General features: G+C 46.0%; 1 protein-coding gene across 3 annotated transcripts in view; it reads right to left on the bottom strand.

Annotated features, from left to right (window-relative positions):
• The window catches only part of ESCO2 (establishment of sister chromatid cohesion N-acetyltransferase 2), a 364228-nt gene that overhangs the window by 305910 nt on the left and 34455 nt on the right, over positions 1-23863 (bottom strand). For all 3 annotated transcript variants that reach the window (XM_078649953.1, XM_078649952.1, XM_078649954.1), the window contains exons 2-3: positions 18463-18528; positions 15377-16346 (exon numbers count right to left, since the gene is read on the bottom strand). In XM_078649953.1, coding sequence (XP_078506079.1) covers positions 15377-16346; positions 18463-18515 — 1023 coding nt within the window. In that variant the 5' untranslated portion in view covers positions 18516-18528. The remainder of the gene's footprint in view (positions 1-15376; positions 16347-18462; positions 18529-23863) is intronic.

Here is a 23863-nt window from a genome sequence, read left to right on the forward strand (position 1 = left end):
ATAAACAACAGAATGAAATGCAGCTGATACAACCAGTGCGCACACCCTGCCAGAAGGGGAGTTGACACTTGTGCATGTGCTCAAAAGAAGACTGAACCCATGATCACAATAATCTCCCAAAACAACGCACATGCCCTACATAGTGCGAACGTGCAGGCCATCCAAAAATGTCTGTGCATCAGAAATCTTGTTCATCAGGAATCTTCAAAAATAAAGCAGTCTTGCTGATAGTTGAATAGTAATGGAAGAGTAATGGAGAACAAATTAACCAGGTGAAGAAGTGAAGATTCAGTGTCAAGGGTTCATCATGGACAAATATTGGATCACTGAAGATTCAGTGTCATAGGTTCATCATGGCAGGATAATGGATCATCAATTAGTCAAACATCACATACAGAATGCTGTTCAGCAGAGAAAATATGCCTACCCTCTTTCATAGCTCCATCCAAGTTCAGTGTCCAATGGAGGCTATCATTATGCATAAACCTATACTGCTGCCTCAACATGCAGCCCTTAAAAGAATACAAATAGCCTTCGTTTTCTTTAATGAAATCTAGATTCTCTCTGCATGTTAATTGGAGAATCGTCATTTGATTACAAGACCGGTGGCTATCATTATGCATGTTTAAAGCGGTCTACAACAAAATTGCTTACATGCTTCACCAATCTCAAATAGAAATTTGCACAGGTGCTGGCATTCGACCAATCTGCCGCGTTAAGGATATCAGAGAGTATCCACAGCCCAAAAAACCTTACTGCTCATTGCACCTCTTGCCGAATGAGCACCAAAATGTGATAGGTCTATGCCTGCTTCACTCACTACTTCTCTAATCCACCTGGCTACAGTGGAGGTAGATACTGTCATGTGTGGTTTCACATAAGATTAAAAGTTGATTTTCACAATCATGTGCAAATTCCAGCATTCTATACTCATATACCCTCATGCAACTAACCAAAGAGTTTTAAGCAATCCTGGAATGAAGGACAAAAAAACATGACTAGAGAGATTCTCTGTCCTTTACCAACTATCAAAATGAATATCAGCTGCTGGAATAAACCCTGTTGCAAACTTTCAAAACTTTAACATCAGAAATCTTTTTTAATGTTATTAGAGAAGAGTCACTATTTTCTGTGAAATCTGTCTTACAGAAAGAGAACAGTTACCTGGACATGAGTTAAGTAGTTTGAATATTAAATTAACATCCCATAGAGAACTATAGAGAGGCCTAGGAGGTCTCTTAATTCTTAGATCCTTGTTTGTAAGGACACGCGGATGGTTGGACAAAAAAAAAAAAAGTATTCTTAGATCCTTCATCATCCCACAGATCAGTGGTTCGTTCCCAAACATGATGTTACCTATTAAAGTTTGACCAGCTGGAACGCCTGACCTATTATAATGAACTGTCCTGTAAAATAAACCGGACTGAAACCGTTTGGCTAGATAATTGGCCAAACCAGTCGCAGGAGCCTCCACAGAATCCAGACCCCTTTCCATGCACCAACTACACCACATGCACCAACTACACCATCTGCACCAAACCCCCGTACACATTTTCATAGTCCCTGGTGCCTACGACTTGTGCAATAAATCCTTAGCGTTTCCTGAAAGGCCCAAGAATCCTACAGATCCCCCGATATTCTCCAAACAAGAAGATCCAGATTTCCTTCTACCACTAAGGGATGCTCTTCTCCATCTGGGCCTATCAGCAAACCCTGGTGTACTGGAATAAGACGAGGTTCCTGCACCGCATGTTCCATCACCCCTGGGAACCAAACTTGTGAAGTTCAAAAGGAGGTTACCAGCACAGCACTAGCTTGCACCCACTCTTTCCAAACCTTCCAGACTACACTCTGGATCATGGCAAACGGTGGAAAGGCATAAGCCCTCCCTGAGTCCCAGTCCTGAACAAAGGCATGTACTGCTAGAGCTTCAAGGTCTGGCCTCCAACTGAAAAACCTCAACACTTGGGAGAGCCTGCTGGCAAAAAGATCTATATCTATTAGGCTCAACGGTCCTGGATTTCCCTGAATTTAACTGCCAATCGATGAAATCCTTGAGATAACGAGAATTCCGCCTAGAAAATGACCTACGGTCAAGATAATTCTGTGTTCCCAAGAGAAATACCATATGCCCCTTGCTAATTCCACTAACTGGTTTTACCTCAAACTACCAGGAGATTGATATATCGGAAACTGCTGAGACAATGTCCAGGTGAATCAGGACCACACTGTTTGCCAATTGAACCCTGAAGCTCTATTCAGTCCTGCCATTCATTCCAAATAATGTATGTGCAAAGAACTCACTAGACTTCACCAACATCCCCTTGTCTCTGTGTTGTTTAGGCGGGCTCCCCAGCCCAGAGATCTGGCATCTGTCTCCAACATAAACTCTGGCACATTTCAAAAAACTACTTTGCTGTTCCAGCACTCTAGGGTGTTCAACCACAATTCCAGATCGAAACGAGCCACTGGGAATAAACCTGTCGAATCAACATACCAAAGACCATTGCGTAAACCAACTGTCTTCAATCTCTGGAGAGCCCTGTAATGCAGGGGGCCTGACGAAATAGCCTGGACCGATGAGACCAGTAGACCAAAGGTCCTTGCTAAATGTCAGAGAGTTACAATCTGTTTCCCTAAACCTCCTTCCTTATTTCCTCTGGTAAAAGAAGCCGGGAATGTAGGGTATCTACCTGAAACTCTAGAAACTCCTAGGACTAACTTGGAGTCCGTGCCAATTTCTCTACATTGACAATGAATACCAGGGTCTTTAAGGATTCCCTTGTCATACTTAAAAGATCCAGAAGATACGTCTTTATCCGACACATCAAAAGGATGCTGTCTAAGAATATTAAACAAATTCCTTTCTCCCTTAAGGCCTTGGTAAAACATCACAGAGCAGAGAACAGAACTGATATACTACTCCCCTTCATCTGAGTGGAAGGTATCTCTGACTCCTGAAGCTAGACTTGAAGGAGGTGTGTGGGTTCTCAATCTTGCTCCTGGAGAATATCCCATAGCAGATGGATTACCTCCAGTCTGAAATGACAATAGACCGGGTATTTATAACTGGGCGCCACCCCTTGTCCTCTTCTCTCACCCCAAAATAATTTGCTTTCACAAACCCATTGTGTGATTTTGCCACTTTTACTATTGCACCTTTTTGTAACATCTGGGAAACTTCCACATTATCCATTCAGTCTAACAAAGACTGATTCTTAGGGTTCAAATGTCTCAAGGGGGATCTCCCAAAAATCTATGTTGAAGCCTGATACAGTCAGTAAAACCCAGGGGTCTTTTGATATCTCTCCCCATCTGAGAATTAGTAGTCTCAACCTTCCGGCAACCTTCGCTAGGGAAGAACAAACACAAATTGCTCCACCTACCTACGGTGCTGATCGATAATAAACTCACCTTATCTCATCAGACCAATGCCATCGTATCTACCTCCCATTTTCTGATCAAGAAATTTAAGATATTACCATATATTCCTGACAACTCCAAAAGGACGGTAGTAACTACACGTGTTCAGTCTAAGGTAGACTACTGCAATGGACTCTACCTAAATATGCAGAAGCAATACTTAAAGCTCCAGATGATTCAAAACGCATCTGTAAGACTTCTACTAAATGTCCCTAAATAAGAGTCCGTAACCAAGGAAATTTGAAGACTTCACTGGCTCCCGGTGGCACAGCGCATTAAGTTCAAGGCGCTATGCTTAGCTTACAAGTCCTTGAACAAACACCGGACCAATGTTTCTTAAGAAGCTCTTCTCCTAGCATCACCCAGCCAGACAACTGCGCTCTTCAGATGCCAGACTCATGGAGGTTCCAAGGATCCGAACCTTATGCTAGGGAGGCCTTAGTATCTCATAGGGCACAGCAAAAGTATGGAATAAGTTACCATTTGCTATTAGAAATGCCGGCTCACTTATCACCTTCAAAAAGAACTTTAAAACATGGCTTTTTCAGAACTAACTGCTTCAGCTAGGGGTACCTTTGTCTTAGAGCCAAGACACCTCCAGGTATTTGTGCGCTCAATAAGTTTTATTAAAATAACAACATATTGATCCTTGTAACCTCGCTCTTCCTCCTATAGATCTCAATCTTCCCCTCTGCAGGGAGAAACCAGGAGAGGTCCGGAAGCCTCTGCCGTAGACCCTATAACCTTGAGCATACTGGTTTTGGGTGTATAATTGTGGCCTTCTGAGTCCTTGGCCAGCAGCCAGTCCGCTCCTGTCAGCCCTTCTAAAAGCACACACCCCAAACACACATCTTAAATTATACTGGGCTTTGCTCAAAGTCGTTAAAGTGACCATGTACTTGACCAATAATTTGATAAATCATGCCTAAAGTTCCATGGTCACCTTCCGCCTCTCTATTACCCATCTCTGCTCATAAGGATGGCCTGCTTTCTTTTAGTTATAATGCTTGCGTTTGCATTACCTAACACTCAAGACAACTCTCTGGCACCAACCCATAGAAGGTCCAGGTCTATCTCGGAGTCAATGACATATGGCTCTTCCATATCCAGTATTTGAGCAAGGGGCCCAGAACATATAAAAGACAGTCAGGACATAGCTTTAGGCACTGTTTCCAACCCTTTCTTGGGTCCTTACCAGACTTAAATAGGAATGTAATTAATTCTGGGTCCAGGTTTGGCATCTGAGTGACATTCAGCCCGCATTAGGTTTTGCTCTTGCCTCTCAAGAGGTCTTCTAACCATTGTTTAAAAAATGCCACATGAGTAAGTGGGCACCATTCGGAGCTGCAAGGATGTTTAACCCTTTCCATGTGTCGGACGCCCCCGGTGGTCCGACGTTATGGTGGGCGTATGCATCAGACGGCTTGGGACTGTCTGAATCGTGCATGCGTGGACATTGCCCGCACTGCTGGGGAATTCCACACGCATTCAAGGGGTTAATGGAACCTGGGCTAAACATCTCATTGCCCAAAGGGTCCTTCATAGGTTGAGTAAAGGAAGTAACCTGCAAAAAGTTGCCCAAACTTCCTGGGCCCTCATCAGGGTCGAAGACGAATTCTTCAAAATGCTTCCCGTTGTCGGTAACATCGACATGTCCAGGCTAAGCGAATCCTGGTTGTTCATTGTGCCGTGAAGGAGACCACTTTCTCTTGTACCGCAACAAACACCACTGTCTTTTATAGCACTAAGGCTACCACAAAGAAGGACTGGGTTTCCTCCCCTTTTGTCCATGACCCGATGTTCTTGGGTATGTCCAGATGTCTTGTTTTTCTTGGAGCTTTACTGCCCTTTTTGGGGTTTGTGGGACTATCATCATCAGAGTTAAAGAAGTACTCCTCCTCTGAAGGAGCACCCCTCTTCCTCTTGGTTATTGCAGCTTCGACCGCCTATTTAATAGAGGTCCTCAGCTCCTCATCAAAATACTTTGCCTCACTAATCTCCAGCTAAGGCAAAAAAAAGCCCTCAGCCATAATCACTAAATATAGCAAACTGTAAAAACCATCAAATAATTGGGAGTAATATCCCCACTACAAAAACATATGCTACTAATATTAGCTAATTAAAAAGAATCACTCGACACTAGAAAACGGAGTTCAATATTATCAGCACTAAGCTGAAAAACAAAATGTTATTTCAAAACTTAAAATACTATAACCGTGTCTTATTTTCCCCTTCAAAACATTTTAAACACATTAGAGGTAAAGAAGATTGGAAGCGCAGAGAGAAATCAGGTGTTTAACATTCACATAAGGGCAAAACAGTTAAAACAACCAGTGTGTTATTTTAAAAAACTACGTAACTATGGCAACAAAGGGATGGGAGACAAGCTCAAAGAAAGTTGGAGGCTGGAGAACCAGTTAGCTTTCGCTACCTACGGCTACAAGGAAACCTTCCTTGAAGCCAGCGATCACTGCAGAAGCCGGGCACAAAAGCAAACTCTAAATTATGGCAGACACCGTCGCAGCGGAGCTAAGTGAGTGCCCAAAACCAGTACTGAGTCATAAACACAGGTTGAGGTGTGCCTGTAACGCAGTACTGCAACTCCCATCTCCCCTTCTGATACCTCGCGCAATCTGAAGGGAGGCCGTGCAGGGTGGCCGTGTAGGGGAAAATACGCGAGTCGGAGGACTCAATGCGGGCAGGCGCTGCTAATGAACACTGAGCGCTCGACAGGGGATCTTGTGGAAAATAAATTCTCTACTGTCACTCGACAGCGACAGTCCCTTCACAGCCAAAGCGCTTTTTGTAGGAAAAATACAGAAAGATAACCCTGAAAAGAAGCTAAGGGCTAACTCCATAAATTGGAATCTCTCCACCAAAGAAACTATGTATCAAAAAGACAAACACAATCTAGGTTACTAAATCCTAACTTTAATGGACCATATAACAGTGTAAATACACCAAGCAAAAATTTCTGATGATAACGTACATCTTTTTTTTGCAGCAGCTAATAAAAGAGGAAGATGGTTGTTGCCATAGCTATATTTGTTGTACCATAACTCCAGAATGGAAAATTTTAGTTTATGATATATTTTTATTCTTTAAAGGGATGCATATTGGGGCAGCAATAAAGGTTTATGCATACTGATAGCCTCAGGTCTTTTTATTGGACATTTATTATTTTATTGGACATTTATTAAGCGCCTGATTACGCCACTGGTGTGTCTCCGCGCTATGACAAGTGGAGTGGCTGTCCCCCCTCCTCCCAACCAAGCTATCTACTGAAACAGGTGCGTTTTAAGTTTTTTTCTAAACTGGACTTCGGATGGTTCCAGCCGAAGTTCCAGCGGAAGATTATTCCAGCGCTTGGGAGCAAGGTATCTGAAAGATCTGCCTCCCATGCGAGCTTTAGATATTCTTGGGACTTTTAACAGCCCGGTCTGCGAGGACCGGAGACTGCGTGCAGGCTCATAATGGGCTATTAGGCTCTGGAGCGGAAGAGGTGCTTTGCCGTTCAGGATATGATGGCAAGTGGCAAGAGTCTTAAACTCCACTCTCCTCTCTATGGGGAGCCAGTGGAGCGCCCGCAAGGCTAGTTTGGCGGATGACCTCCTAGGGAGTCTAAGGACCAGCCGCGCTGCCGCGTTTTGAAGAACCTGCAGGCGGCCGATGACCCTGCCTGTGGCCCCCAGATATAGCAGATTCCCATAATCAAGTCGGGAGGTAACCAGGGCATGCACCAGTGTCTGACGAGCAGGAATGGGAAGCAGATCTAATACTTTCCTGAGAGCTCTCAGAACACCGAAGCAGATCCCTGCCACTCGACTGACATGTGGGCCAAAGGTGAGGTCCTTATCCAACCACACGCCAAGGTTCCTGGCCTCACGGCAGGGAGCAGGAACTTCCCCCAAACAGGGTGGCCACCACGCCGACGACCACGCAGACGGTACACCCCCCACCACAAGCACCTCGGTCTTGCTCCCGTTTAACTTTAAACAGTTGGCAGACATCCAGGCAGCAAGGTCTTTCATGCAGTTCCTGAAGATGTCTGCCGCAAGTCCGGGCGCGCGCGATAGGGAGATGACCAGCTGCGTGTCGTCGGCGTAGGACACCAGGCGGAGACCATACCCCTCCACGATGGCTGCCAGGGGGGAGACATAGATGTTGAATAGAGTTGGGCTCAGGGACGAACCCTGAGGTACGCCCTGGCCCAACTCAATCTCCCTGGAGTAGTAATCGCCCAATCTGACCTGGAAGCACCTCTCAGCAAGGAAGGACTTGATCCAACCAAGCGCAGCTCCTGTCACCCCTCCTCCATTCAGACACTGTAGCAGGGTGGAATGTGCTACAGTGTCGAATGCTGCGCTTAAGTCTAGTAAGATCAGTGCCATCGTTTGGCCCTCGTCTACTCCCTGTCTGAGTGCTTCCACCGCCACGAGGAGAGCTGACTCCGTCGAATGACGGGGGCGGAAACCAAATTGCGAGTCGTGGAGTAGCGAAGCCGTCTCCACGAACTGCATGAGCTGTATGTTGGCTATTTTTTCCGCCACCTTCGCCATATAGGGAAGGAGGGAGATAGGACGGAGGTTATCCAGCTTTTCAAAGCTAACGTTGGCCTTCTTTTGCAGAGGAAGTACCACTGGCTGTTTCCAGGCCCTAGGCACCACTTGAGACTCAAAGGAGATATCCAGCAGCTGACGCACATAGGGCTCTAGAACTGGCAAGCTGTCCTTTAGCCGACTAGGAGTGGTCGGATCTCTAGGGGAGCCAGATTTTATAGATCCACAAATGCGGAAAAGCTCCGTAGTGGAAGGAGTGACAAACATGGTTAGCCGATGTTCCCCTTCCATTCTTGCGAATTCCAAGGAGGCAAGGCCGTTGTCTGTCCTCTGGGGGAAGGAGTTATAAATGTTGGAGACCTTGGTTGCAAAGTACTCCGCAATTCGATTGCAGCCCTCCGTAGTGCAAAGTTTCTTAGGTACTGTGGCGGATTTTCCTATTGCAATAGATTTATAAATGGAGAAAAGCTCCTTGGTGGACTGCTTTGCTTCCTCAATTTTATTGCAGTAGTACAATGATTTGGCCTTCCTAATCAGCGTATGATAGGCGCGTCTGCAATCCGTGTAAACAGTTTTGGCCTGCATGGAGTATGCAATCCTCCATTGCATTTCGGCGCGTTTACATGCAGCTTTGGCCGTTCGCAAGTTCTCATTGTACCAAGGCGCCGACCGTTGCACTCGGCCGCCTGATTTCACCATACCCAATGGTGCTACTTGATTCAGAGCTTCCAGAATGCGCTGGTCCAGGTTGGAATTAATTTCATCAACCCCGTCGCCCCCCAGATGACCTTTCTCGGTGAGTGCCCGATTGAATTTGGCCTGAGAGAACGCTGTCCATCTGCGCCTCAGATATTTGTCAGCGGGAGGGTCATTGGGGCGAGGTCCCTGTGTTTCGATGGTGAAAGGGACGAGGAGATGATCGGACCATGCGATGGGAATCGGGGCTTGGGCATCTACTTGACTCCAGTTAGCAAAGACTGGGTCCAGAAGGTGGCCCAGCTTATGGGTAGGTTGCGATACCTTCTGTTCGAATTGTAAGCTGGCCATCGTATGGCATAGCTCGCTCGCCACCCTGTCCGTAGGGGTATCTAGATGTAGGTTAAGATCCCCTAGGACCAGATATTTGTCCGAACGTAAGGCCGCTTCAGTAACGCCTTCCACTAATTTTTCAACAAAGGCTGTGGAGGAGCCTGGAGGACGGTAAATTAACAGGCCTTTCAAAGTGAAACGGCCGTTAATAGAAATGGAAAAGGCGCCAGCCTCACTGTCGTCAATCACAGTGCGATCTAGCTGGCATTGATATTCTTGCCGAGCAACAATGGCTATGCCGCCCCCTCTCCCCCGTTGCCTGTCTAGCCTTTGCAGGCAGTAGCCTTCAGGGATGGCCTCAATGATCTCCGGCATGGAGTCCTGGTCAAGCCAGGTTTCCGTAAGGAAAAACAGATCCCAGTGTTTCCCAGTAAGGAGGTCATGGATGTCGAGGGAGTGTTTCCGTAGGGAGCGTACATTTAGTAGACCACATAACAAAGTATGTTGGCCTGCGGTGAGCGTCTTATCTGTGTTGAAGAGTTAATCACAGTGGCTGCAGCCCGCATTGGTCCCTGCGTCAATGCTGTGGGGGCAGTGCCCGCACAGCTCTCTACGGAGGAGTAGTAAATCATCTCGACTCCAGAGGATTTGACACGAGGGAGAAGCAGGGGGTATGGCCCTGGGCCGCAATCGGCCGGACGGGCGCAGACGGGCTTAACTCAGGCGCAACTCCGGCGCGCCTTCGTCGCGCCCGCTGCGCTCGTCCGCTGCGCTGACGACAGCACATCCGCCTTATATCCCCCCCAGCGTTCCAACTAGAGCGCTGCTGTTCCTACGGGAAGTGCCTGGCTCGGACCCTCCACGCCCTCTGCTCAAACGGCGCTAATCACCGGCGTCGGACCGAGGCGGGAGGGAGGGGCGAGTCCAGCACTCCGTATTCCGCCTACCAGAGCTCAGCCGAGCAAAATGCGAGGGGCACACGCAACACGCTGACAACACACAGTGCTTCCCAGCCAGGTGAGGAAAAAATGATGTGCAGAGTTTTAAAAAAGCATAAAACGCTCACGCGCCACAAAGCATGTGAGCTACACGCAGATGCGCTTAAGTTATAAAAGCGGTAGGGACGCTGCCACAGTCCACTTACCACACAAGGCTCCTGAATCCAGTGCCTTATATCCCCCCCCAGCGTTCCAACAACTAGAGCGCTGCTGTTCCTACCGGAAGTGCCTGGCTCGGACCCTCCACGCCCTCTGCTCAAACGGCGCTAATCACCGGCGTCAGACCGAGGCGGGAGGGAGGGGCGAGTCCAGCACTCCGTATTCCGCCTACCAGAGCTCAGCCGAGCAAAATGCGAGGGGCACACGCAACACGCTGACAACACACAGTGCTTCCCAGCCAGGTGAGGAAAAAATGATGTGCAGAGTTTTAAAAAAGCATAAAACGCTCACGCGCCACAAAGCATGTGAGCGACACGCAGATGCGCTTAAGTTATAAAAGCGGTAGGGACGCTGCCACAGTCCACTTACCACACAAGGCTCCTGAATCCAGTGCCTTATATCCCCCCCCAGCGTTCCAACAACTAGAGCGCTGCTGTTCCTACCGGAAGTGCCTGGCTCGGACCCTCCACGCCCTCTGCTCAAACGGCGCTAATCACCGGCGTCAGACCGAGGCGGGAGGGAGGGGCGAGTCCAGCACTCCGTATTCCGCCTACCAGAGCTCAGCCGAGCAAAATGCGAGGGGCACACGCAACACGCTGACAACACAGTGCTTCCCAGCCAGGTGAGGAAAAAATGATGTGCAGAGTTTTAAAAAAGCATAAAACGCTCACGCGCCACAAAGCATGTGAGCTACACGCAGATGCGCTTAAGTTATAAAAGCGGTAGGGACGCTGCCACAGTCCACTTACCACACAAGGCTCCTGAATCCAGTGCCTTATATCCCCCCCCAGCGTTCCAACAACTAGAGCGCTGCTGTTCCTACCGGAAGTGCCTGGCTCGGACCCTCCACGCCCTCTGCTCAAACGGCGCTAATCACCGGCGTCAGACCGAGGCGGGAGGGAGGGGCGAGTCCAGCACTCCGTATTCCGCCTACCAGAGCTCAGCCGAGCAAAATGCGAGGGGCACACGCAACACGCTGACAACACACAGTGCTTCCCGGGCCAGGTGAGGAAAAAATGATGTGCAGAGTTTAAAAAAAGCATAAAACGCTCACGCGCCACAAAGCATGTGAGCTACACGCAGATGCGCTTAAGTTATAAAAGCGGTAGGGACGCTGCCACAGTCCACTTACCACACAAGGCTCCTGAATCCAGTGCCTTATATCCCCCCCCAGCGTTCCAACAACTAGAGCGCTGCTGTTCCTACCGGAAGTGCCTGGCTCGGACCCTCCACGCCCTCTGCTCAAACGGCGCTAATCACCGGCGTCAGACCGAGGCGGGAGGGAGGGGCGAGTCCAGCACTCCGTATTCCGCCTACCAGAGCTCAGCCGAGCAAAATGCGAGGGGCACACGTAACACGCTGACAACACACAGTGCTTCCCAGCCAGGTGAGGAAAAAATGATGCGCAGAGTTTAAAAAAAGCATAAAACGCTCACGCGCCACAAAGCATGTGAGCTACACGCAGATGCGCTTAAGTTATAAAAGCGGTAGGGACGCTGCCACAGTCCACTTACCACACAAGGCTCCTGAATCCAGTGCCTTATATCCCCCCCCAGCGTTCCAACAACTAGAGCGCTGCTGTTCCTACCGGAAGTGCCTGGCTCGGACCCTCCACGCCCTCTGCTCAAACGGCGCTAATCACCGGCGTCAGACCGAGGCGGGAGGGAGGGGCGAGTCCAGCACTCCGTATTCCGCCTACCAGAGCTCAGCCGAGCAAAATGCGAGGGGCACACGCAACACGCTGACAACACACAGTGCTTCCCAGCCAGGTGAGGAAAAAATGATGTGCAGAGTTTAAAAAAAGCATAAAACGCTCACGCGCCACAAAGCATGTGAGCTACACGCAGATGCGCTTAAGTTATAAAAGCGGTAGGGACGCTGCCACACTCCACTTACCACACAAGGCTCCTGAATCCAGTGCCTTATATCCCCCCCAGCGTTCCAACAACTAGAGCGCTGTAATGAAATCCCGTCTCTGCGCCTGGAAACAATATCCTAATTGAAGGGTGTTTGAAGGGAAAAGCTAGACAAATGCAGTTTGGGCACCAGATGAGTTCCGCTCAAGTAGAAATTATAAAAATCACCGTTGAATTTGATCCGCTGAACTTCCACGGTCAGATTAATTGAATTTGGTCTCCTGAACATTCACGAGGTCACAAGCAACCTAGTGCCGGAAGTGCATAAAAGTGCATCTTTTTGGCATTTTCCCCACTGGTTTTATTTTTGTGTTCTAGGCACAAGATATTTGGACTGGATTGCTATTCTGGCCTCCTATTACAAATATAGGCAGATTTATTTCCAAATTGCTATGATTGACATTAGTGCTAGAAAGCAGTTAGTATGCTAGTTCTTTGCTCAGGTGTTGATGGTGCAAAAATAGGTGACGCAGTAGCTTGGGATAAACGTATTACAGACCTGTTGGAGAAAAATACATTTGTTGCTAAATAAATGTCGTTTCACCTTTAATTTGTCACTATTTATTGGCCCAGGAAGGTGGAAACAGATTCAGTGTACATATACCAAGGACGTAACACATTACTGCAGAAGAAGGATTTGTGTAGTATAAGGTTGTTGGCTCCTACCTTGAGAGCATCCAAAAGTATCGCAAGTGTCCCCGGTCTCCTAGTCTAGGAAGGATGAGATTTTTTACACGGGATAGGTGCCCCATGAAGTGGTCTTGGGTCGTGGTCATCTGATAAACCTGCCTTATCTCTCTTTTGTGGATGAACAGATAGCTGAAACCACAGGCAAAGTTGGCCACATAAACGGAGTAGTCATTGTTTGGATAGTTGTCTTCAAGGATTTATATACAGACAAACTAGTGATCCGCCTCACTGTTAGCTTTCCTTGGCTGGAAAGGATATCCCAAATGGATAGTATTGGTTGTCGGAATAAAGCATGGAAAAGAGAGAGAGTTCTTGAGAAGGTGTACAACTGGCATCAACCATGCGAAGGTCAAGAGTCTGTCTTGATTTAACAATTTGAAAATAAAAACTCCCGAAGGGTGGGCTACAGCTTTCGTCTCCAAAAGTTAGTCACATGGTGATGGTCCTTCACAGTCATGAGTGAACTGGTCACGTTGAATAACAACTGGGATGAGGGTCACAATCAGAGACAAAGGAAGAAAAAGGAAAAGCTCCACTGGTAACCTTCTAACACGTGTGGTACTCTTAGAAATTATTGATCTATCTTACAACACAGGATACACAGCTGTATCAGTTATCATAGGCTAACATCTTGAGCAATGGAAGCACCATTTATTTGGTGCAGCACACATTTCTGATCCATCATCTACTTTTCTTTTCCAGAACAATGCAGCTAACTGATCATAGTAGTATATATTCAGTCATAAGTCTATTCCTATCATTTGCACTGGCTTCCAATCAGTCCAGAATCGCTGTTGAGACCAGAAATCTATTTCTGACCTATCACCCTTCTTTTTGGCAGCGTCTTAACAACATGCATATCTTCTCAGATCTGCAACTTTGCATCTAGTAAGGTACTAAACTTGCTGTGTTCTAGTGCATATAGTTCTTCCATGTTGGTTTCATCCTTTTGGAACTTCAGTCACATTTTGCTTTTGTGCCACAACAGAGTTTCAGATTATCACTTAAAATTCTGGACTTTACAGTACCATAACTTTGCTTGGACTTCAGTTACTGTCTTCTGGCATTACAAAACCTTAAAGAGTGTACATTCACTATATTAAAAAAATGCAGCTATTTCACTGAGGGGCAAAGACCAACACATTTTCAGCACCAGCATTTGCCCCGCAGTGATTGTGTGTTTAAAAAAAAAAATTATTAAACCAGGTGCCCCTGTGCTCCCACTGCGCTTCCCACCTTGCCCATGGGCCTTTTTCCACCTCCAACTGCAGTGATGTTTAATTAGGCACCGAATGTCCATCAGCAAAACAAACGCAGCACAAAGTCTGCATATCATTAAAAAAAACTAACATACAAGCATTAACCGTGATGCTTAGAAACTCTGGTTCTCCTTGGTGAGGGCTATTTGTATTCAGGGATGCATATCCTCTTCCAGACAGTCCAGCAGAATATAGGTGTCCACTGCAGTGGCTTACAAGGTCTTACTAGATAGACAACGAGCACCATCTTTTGTTCAGGTGAGACCATTTGTCATGCTCTTAACCATTGTTAAGTTGCTACATTTTGCATGCCACATGAGCAGTGCGACATGGTTAGATCCAGTGGGGGGAGAACAGGGATTTCCCATGAAGTTTTTTTTAAGAGAAACTCGGTGCACAGCTACACTATCCTAGGTAGGAAAGGGGAGAGAAAGAGCAGCACAGGGACATGCAGAGGGCACAGAAACCTATAATAATGGATGGTCAAACCCCTCATACACATGCAGACCTGCCACAAAAAAGTCGCCAACAGGTGAGGCAATTGAGGTCTCCCAAGCATGAAATATTGCACATATTTACAACTCGTGCTAATAGGCAGCCTCCTCGGCCCGGGGTGCAAGTAAGAAGCACCTGTAGCAATCTGCTGCCAACAATCAATTTGTGTAATAGCCTGGACCTTCAGATATGAGCTATGGAACTCTGCTGTAAGTCAGGGCAATATCAGCTATGGTCATGGTGCAAAACTCTGAGGATAAATGAGCTAATCTCAAGAGCACCAAAATATTGTGAAATCAGAAACAGGGAGGCACAAATACTGCAGCGAAGACTTTCAAGCCCATTTACTCTTATCAGTACAAACACCAAATGGGACTCACTCTTCTAAAAACAAATTCTGAACACCAATTAATCCCCTAAAATAGCTTAATATGATGTGCCAGCTCAAGTGAGTAATGTATAATCATCCTGCATGGAACATCTATAATCATATCAAATGTGAACTCAAGACTTTCATGCCAATAAGATTGATAAGTAGAATAGCACAATACTAACCCCAGTACTATAAGCATCCCGAGATCAGTCCTTTTGTAGTGCACGAAAAATAGTGAAAACAATGTATCACCAACAAAATATAATTGAATTACAGCAAATAGAGGGTCTTCCTGACTCAGAAAGAGGAATTTCTTAAAATCCCAACCACAAGGATGAGGCAAAACGTAATTTCATATTGTAACGTATTAAAATTCCATTTCCTCACAGCATTCACCTTCAACACAAGGATCAAGAAATCATTACAAAACAATATAATCTATTGATGCACTTCCAGATAAATAGTTTCTACTTACTGTGTTTGCTTCAGCAGTAAGGGCTGCAGAGACCAGGGTTTCTGCTGTTAAAGAAAATTTGGGCTCAGTATTTCCACTCTTCAGAAGGGTCCGCTTTCTGGACACTAAGTTGTTGATTACTCCTACGGTTAAGTCCTCCCCATTCTTTAAGTCTGCCTTCATGTTCTCTTCTGGTGGTACAGGCTGCTGCAAGACCTCGACTATCTCAGATCCAGCAGAGCACACTCCAGACTCCTTTGCCATTTTTTTCTGCTGGTCACTTTTGATGACAGGCTTGGAAACTGCTGGAATGGACTTCAAATGCAAGGCCTGCTTCCTCAGAGTAGCCTGGGTCTTCTTACCTGTTGAAAAGAACGCTGCTCCTAAAATTAGTTTAGGTCTAGGTTTTGCTGTAAGGCTCAAGACTTTAAAAGGAACACCAGTTTTAGCTTTAGATATCTGCCTGATTTCGTCCTGAGGTTGGGCCGGTGGTACTTCCAATTTTGTCTTCTTTGGATTGTGAGGCAAAGCTTTAACCCGCTTGGACGCCATTCGAAGAGTTGAGCGTGGACTCCTCAGAAACACATCGGGATCAGTCATGTTTTCGGGGACATTTTCATTCCGAATCAGAGGTTTACTTTCATGTAGTACCTTCCTTTCTAGGGGGGTTAGGTACACCTTGCCTTTGCTGTAGAATGATACAGTAGGTACATTAGGTTTAAACGGAGATCGCACATGTGGAGACTTAAGCGGAGATGTTCTAGACACTGCTGTGGCCCCCAGTACTGGAGATTTTAGTCCATCAACCGGCAAACTTGATTTAACTAGTGAATCACAATGGTTCTCCTTATCAGCTCGGTGAATGTTAAGGGCCCGTCTTGCCCTAGGCTGAACACGAGGGGTTTCATTGTTTTTTAATGCTACTGGAGAAGTTGTCCAATCTATATCGATGGCCAATTTCTTCATTGGGTTTCCAGAAGTATACTGTGCACTAGAAAGAGACAAAGATTATCAAAGTGGTTTAATCACAGGTTATCTATATACTGTGTCTTATTTAACCATCTTGCCAACTCAGTTAAGGAAGTATTAGCCTATCAGGGCGAGCAAATGCAGTTTTGTGTCAATTTTATTATGTTACTGAAAAGACAAACACATAGAAAGCTGACAAAGAAAAGGGCACAAGTAGGGAGCAAAATATGAAGTATTTAGCCCATAGTCAAGAAGAAAAAAGGGGTACTAAATATCTCATAAAACCACTGGAAAGTCAAAGAATTACAGAGAATAAATATCAGGAAGCAAACTTGCTTGAAAAACGCAAATGTCTAGCATAGACTGGAGTAATGCAGACCTGAGTAATATAAGAGGAATTATAAGCTCAACATTTTAAGGAATATTTAAGCCTGCAAATCCTGCTCCACAAGTCCTGCAAGACTTCATAGTTCATTGAGGACAGATTGTATTCCAAAGAAAAGGGCTCACTGTTTCCACAGTCTTAGAGCTGTATTTAGTGTAATCAAATAACCAATTTAAGCAACAGATATGCATAATTTATAGCTCTTTAAAAATTTAATTTCAATGGTTGTTTTAAGACTACATATGGCCAGGGTGATTGGGTCACATAAAATCCATCCCATCCAAAAATAGAGAAATCAGTGAATGCGTACAAGAACAAGCAGAGGTAGTGGCATCACCACAATCTAGGCTGTTTTCTAGTTTTATTTGACCTACTTAAGAACAGTTGTAAGAAAATCATATAATTGATGCATTATTAGGTAAGGACTTGCTCTTGTATATGTATATTCCACAGTGTGGGATGTACTAGATATTTTCTCCAACGTAATTCTCTCATCTATCCGTTCCACTGGTTCTAAAGTTTACTTATGATGTAGTATTTTAATAGCGAACACAAGGAGATGATGGACGGAGCACTGAAACTTTTCAGACACTCACCCCCAGTCACATATCTGGGTTGAATCCATCATCATTCTTTAGCTCACTTCGCCACCCCAGTTCATACCCAGCTATATGCAAATCAGTCTTGACCCTGTGCCTCATAGGAACAGTCCAACCCGAACTGGGGTGGCAAAGTGAGCTAAAGAATGATGATGGATTCAACCCAGATCTGTGACTGGGGTGAGTGTTTTAAAAGTTTCAGTGCTCCGTCCATCATCTCCTTGTGTTTGCTTTAATCGCCCAAATTTGGCAGGGTATGCCCAGACGTGGGTTTCTTGCTCACTTTGCCACTGGATTCAAGCTAGCCTGGCTGAAGAGGGCTGTCAGCCTGAAACTGGTCCCAGGAAGCTTGTTTCCGGTTCAGGAAAGACATGGCTTGGCAAGAGTGCAAGGAAGCCACCGACTGTTAGGAGTTTAGGAATATTATAGCCAAAGTGAATGCTGAGGCCACAATAATGCCAAGAGAGGGAACAAGGAAAGGGCTGAAACACGGCGAGAAAATGAGAGACAGAGAGAGGCGGTAGGCAGCGGTAGCGAGCGAGATGGGAAGTTAAGATGGGAGAGAGACGCGAGGAGCGCTGCTGGGCTGCTGGGCCCGAGAGGCTACGTGAAAGACCCTACCCAGCAGAAAGGAGGCAGCAGGGGGAGGGGAGAGAGGAGAGGGCCTGCTCCTGTTTCCCTTGCAGGTGCGAGCAGGTACCAGCAGTTAATTACAAACAGATGGTTTTAATGCTCGCTCCCGCAAGGGAATCGCCAAACGTGCACGCGTTGCCATTCAAAGCAATGCAACGCATGCACGTTCTTGGCAGAAAAAGGAAATTGATGGCTAAAGGTCTTTTTCCTATGCAACGCATGCGCGCTGTGTAGGTGGCACCTAAAAAAAGAGGGATTTTAATAGAGATTAAGTGCTCATCTCTAGGCTTGGGTCATGCTAAATTAAGGACTGTAACAAGTAAAAGGAACAAAGTGGTATGCGCGTGTGCATTTAGAATCTTTGACAAACTGCGGCTCACCATTTATTTAACAAACGAACAGAAATTTCATAGGTTTCTCAATCCATACAAGTAAATAGGGCCCATACGACAAAACTATGAAAGAACCTCTGAAACTGAATCCAAACACGATCTAAAAAGCAATCAACTCAGATAACCTACCTGTCAGAGCCGGCAAAACTGTGCTTTCTCTTCCTTGGAGTTAGCAACGCCATTTGTTTTGTTTTTCTGTCAAAAAGAAACAATAGTTAGGAACAGCACACACATCTTTACCATCACTTTCACAATGTAGGAGTCATACATAAACTTCAAAGGCACAAAGCTAGGGTACAGCTAACCCTTTTTTTCTAACCAATCAAGCAGCTCGAACTGTACTTGACCGAACCCCAATGAAAGTAATAATGGAGAAACGCTCCTCTTCGTTTACCCCGAATAAAAAACCTGTAACTAACCTTTTTAACTTGAGGAATTTTTACATACTTGGAGGCTGTAGTGCACAGCTGTAAGTGACTAAATTTGAGATCCGTGTGCATTTTACTTTACGTGTGGAATGGGCCAATGGGTCACTGAGGGAAGCAGCACAGCTTCTGCCCAAAAGATTTATTTCCAAATTAGTTTACTGAATGTATGTGTTAATTAGCGCAATAATTCTCTTGGCTACTCCTGGCAAAAATGTAAAGTGCATTACATTGCATGCTGGCCTGCCTCTCACTAGCATGCCCTTGAATGTTGACGGGCGCCACGTATCAGGAATCCTCTTCAAATTAACCTTCAACTCTCAAGCCCAGGGTAAACAAGCACTGGAAATGCAACCAGATTAAAAAAAATTGAGTTAGAGCTATAGGCATTGTAAATGGCAATGTCTTTTATCTATGTGTTATGGAGTGTATGAATGTGGTGAGTAGTGGCATTATGTGGGTTGGATTGGATTCATTAGTTGCAATTGTGTGGTGTGGATTTGTGTATTGGAAATATGTGGCATGGTGTGCTGTAGAATTATAGGGATAATAATTATGTGATACTGAGTCTACTGGAATTTTGTGGAGTGGGATTGTGTTTTATGGGCTGTAATTATGTGGAGTGAGATGTAGCAGAGTAGATGGTGCAATGTGGAATTATGTGGTGTGCATTGGATGTATGTGGGGTGTTGTGTAATTGTGTTGTATAATGTGGTTTGGTGTGAAATTATGTGGTGTGGAATGGATTTGAATAGTGTGGCATTGACTAGTGTGGTGATATATGAAATTGTGTTGACTGGAATTATGCGGCATGGTGTGGAGTGCATTTATGTGGATTGTGTGGTATAGAGTGGATTTATGTGGGGTTTATTTATGTGGTATTGAGCAGCTTGTAATTAGGGGGAGTTGAATTATGTGGTGAGTGGTATGTGGATTTTAAAAATGTTGCGTGGTGTGGAAGTGTGTTGTACTTAATTGTGTGTTGTGAAATTGTGTGGGGTTGTGTTGAATTATGTGCAGAGCAAGCTTCCATCATAAATAAAACTTTTACTCTCTAAATCCAATTAGCCAGTCCTTACTTCCTATGTTGGTGTCCAAACTTTAAAGGCTAGGAGAATAGATTTATTCTAACACATGCTGCTTGATTTTGAAATAAAAGAAAATAATTCAGATGCTCCAACCACCAATAGAGATAAGTGGTCAGATTTGTCAGGATGGCTCAAGAAAACTCAAGAGTACTCAGGGCTTATTTATTCTGTTTAAGAAACCCTCTGCACGGAGCACGCGCTCATTTCAGCTACTACAGCTTGCGTACTAAAAAGTCTGTGCGAGTAAGCGTCTTGGCATCACTAATGGGTGTCTCTGTGGGACCTGCTGCACACAAAGCTATTACAGAGTCAGTTGGCTAGCTGAACTTGAATAATTGTCTATTTTTTCCATCAACACACTTCTCTCTGTAAAACTTAACTTGCTTAAAAAGAGCAATCCCTATCGGGGACTATGTTCGCGCTTTATGCTGCTGGAACCATTTCACTGCCACTTGCACATCAATATCTAGAATAGTACCATGCTGCATCAATCGATCTGAGGCCCCATATGACCACAATTTTAAAACGGGACAAAACTCATTCATACATGGGATTCCTGGAATCCCAGAATGTGCAAAAATCCGGAGTGAGGGCTCAACTAAAAAATATCTAATAGCTCTATACATCAAGAGCACTGCACATAGCTTAGTAGTAGTGGTAATTCTAATAAGTTACTTAGACATCTCCGTTTGTATTACTTTTGATTTCTGAAAGCGATTGTCATTTGGTGCATAGCCACTGCATAACTTGTTTGCTGGGGTAAACTGTCCCACGAGCACCTCTTACGTCTGACACATCTGGTAGCTGCGAAGTCAGTCTTGCAGCATGAACCAATCATATGTAACTGTTTCAATAAGGAATGCGGTGACGAGTCAGCAAGAGGAATTTCATCTATTAGAACTACGAAACACAAAAGTATGAGCAGAAGACGAGGACAATCCACAACTAAGAACAACATATCCCTGCCGAGGTTGAAGTGTAAGTCTTTGCATTATGAAGCAAGGTTTCCCCCCCCCCCAAGCCGCCCCCCAAAAACGCCCCCTTCTCAACACAACTGAGATGTAGGTAATCTGGCTGCTGCAGAAGCGGCTCTTGCGGAGGGCAGCAATGAATCCCGAATTCCGCTGACTGAGATGCAAGCCTCAGAGTTCAGGCTAAAATTGCAACAGCTCAGGCAAGACGGGCAATCTAAACGGGGATCCGGTGTGGAGGGGGTGACACTTCGGTTTGCGGCAGCAGCTCAGGGACGCCGCATGGCCCTCCCTCAGGCACTGTAAACAGGGGGAGGGCCAGCATGGGCGTGGAGGCTTTCGAACAAGGCAATGTGATTGGTCAGACGGGAGATGGGCCATTGAGCGATGTGCAAGGAAGAAGCATGCGATGGCCAACAAAAACAATCCCTTAGTGATATTGCCTCTCCTGAAACAGGCTCCCAACGGAGGTCCAACATTTCGGATGGGCAAAAGCAAAACACAATGGCAATCAGTGGGTGTGCCAGAGCCCATAGAAGAGGATACAACAGTTCTTGCATACAGCGCAGGCGAGGCTCGACCTAATAAATGTAGTAAAAACAAAACTAAATGGCTTGATACTTATTCTCTCACCGCTTCTTCTCACATACATTCTGTATCTAGGCCCTGGACTCAACTTCCACTATCCCGCAATCACTGCATGTGGATCCTGGCCTCCATGTCTTGGATTGTAATGCGCAAAAAACACAGTTGATGGACAGAATGTAGAACAATGTCATACATTCACCCCAGTACAAGGATCTGGGCCTAAATCCATCGTTTTTTTGCACTCCACACCACCCTGGGTTAGACACTGGCTATATGCAAATCAGCTCTGACCATGTGCCTCATGGGAACAGTCCAGTCCGAACTACTAAGCCATGTCTTTCCCAGACCGGAATCAAGCATCCAAGGACCGGTTTCTGGCTATCAGCCTTCATCAGCCTGGATAGCTTGACTCCAGTGGTGTGGAGAGCCTGGGACTCACGTCTGAGCATCCCCAGCACACTCGGGGTGAAATTTGCAAAAAACACAGTTGATGGACAGAATGTAGAACAATGTCATACATTCACCCCAGTACAAGGATCTGGGCCTAAATCCATCGTTTTTTTGCACTCCACACCACCCTGGGTTAGACACTGGCTATATGCAAATCAGCTCTGACCCTGTGCCTCATGGGAACAGTCCAGTCGGAACTACCAAGCCATGTCTTTCCCAGACCGGAATCAAGCATCCAAGGACCGGTTTCTGGCTATCAGCCTGGATAGCTTGACTCCAGTGGTGTGGAGAGCCTGGGACTCCCGTCTGAGCATCCCCAGCACACTCGGGGTGAAATTTGCAAAAAACACAGTTGATTGACAGAATGTAGAACAATGTCATACATTCACCCCAGTACAAGGATCTGGGCCTAAATCCATCGTTTTTTTGCACTCCACACCACCCTTGGTTAGACACTGGCTATATGCAAATCAGCTCTGACCCTGTGCCTCATGGGAACAGTCCAATCCGAACTACCAAGCCATGTCTTTCCCAGACCGGAATCAAGCATCCAAGGACCGGTTTCTGGCTATCAGCCTTCATCAGCCTGGATAGCTTGACTCCAGTGGTGTGGAGAGCCTGGGACTCACGTCTGAGCATCCCCAGCACACTCGGGGTGAAATTGGCAAATAACACAGTTGATGGACAGAATGTAGAACAATGTCATACATTCACCCCAGTACAAGGATCTGGGCCTAAATCCATTGTTTTTTTGCACTCCACACCACCCTGGGTTAGACACTGGCTATATGCAAATCAGCTCTGACCCTGTGCCTCATGGGAACAGTCCAGTCCGAACTACCAAGCCATGTCTTTCCCAGACCGGAATCAAGCATCCAAGGACCGGTTTCTGGCTATCAGCCTTCATCAGCCTGGATAGCTTGACTCCAGTGGTGTGGGGAGCCTGGGACTCACGTCTGAGCATCCCCAGCACACTCGGGGTGAAATTTGCAAAAAACACAGTTGATGGACAGAATGTAGAACAATGTCATACATTCACCCCAGTACAAGGATCTGGGCCTAAATCCATCGTTTTTTTGCACTCCACACCACCCTGGGTTAGACACTGGCTATATGCAAATCAGCTCTGACCCTGTGCCTCATGGGAACAGTCCAGTCCGAACTACCAAGCCATGTCTTTCCCAGACCGGAATCAAGCATCCAAGGACCGGTTTCTGGCTATCAGCCTTCATCAGCCTGGATAGCTTGACTCCAGTGGTGTGGAGAGCCTGGGACTCACGTCTGAGCATCCCCAGCACACTCTGGGTGAAATTTGCATCACCTGCGTTAACCCTTACAGTAACCTCTTATTCGGGCGGGAGGCCGAATAAGAGGTTACTGTAAGGGTTAACGCAGGGATGAGTGAAAGGATTGACAGATGGTAGGAAGAGGGAAAGGCAAAAGGAACCCTGCAAGGAAGGGTTGCGCTTCACTCTCACTGTGTCATTACAGGCATGGCTCAAAGCGGGGGGATAGTTCCTGGCTACTTCCTTTTAAAACTCCCATCCAATGCCTGATAATTATGTCCTGAATAAACGAAGGGAGCCGAATCAGTTTCGCTAAGTGCATTGAATGTATTGCCAATATGGCCATAATATATGGAGCAACATGATAGTTAAACCATTACATGCAACTTTTTTGCAAATTGTACCTACTGAGCTAAATCCTTCAAAGAAAATGGCATGTTGTAAATGAAGTGGATCACATAGTTTGCTCATGGGGGCGGGGGTAGGTTTTGAGCTTTGGTTTCCAATTAGGCCGCAAGATAGACATCACCGTGACTCTCAAGTTTAACACCAAAGAACAATGCTGCGTGTTCAGTTCTTTCTGCAGCTAATCTATGCTATGTTCAGGACAACCAATCTGCAAATACTCGTGTCACATCTTATATCATTCGGACTCTATGTAAGAAGCCTTTCTTTCTAGAAAATCCACAAGGCAATCCAGGAACTTGTAAAACGTATCTGTT

This window comes from Lissotriton helveticus, chromosome 6 (genome assembly GCF_964261635.1).
Source record: "Lissotriton helveticus chromosome 6, aLisHel1.1, whole genome shotgun sequence".
Classification (NCBI taxonomy): Eukaryota; Metazoa; Chordata; class Amphibia; order Caudata; family Salamandridae; genus Lissotriton; species Lissotriton helveticus.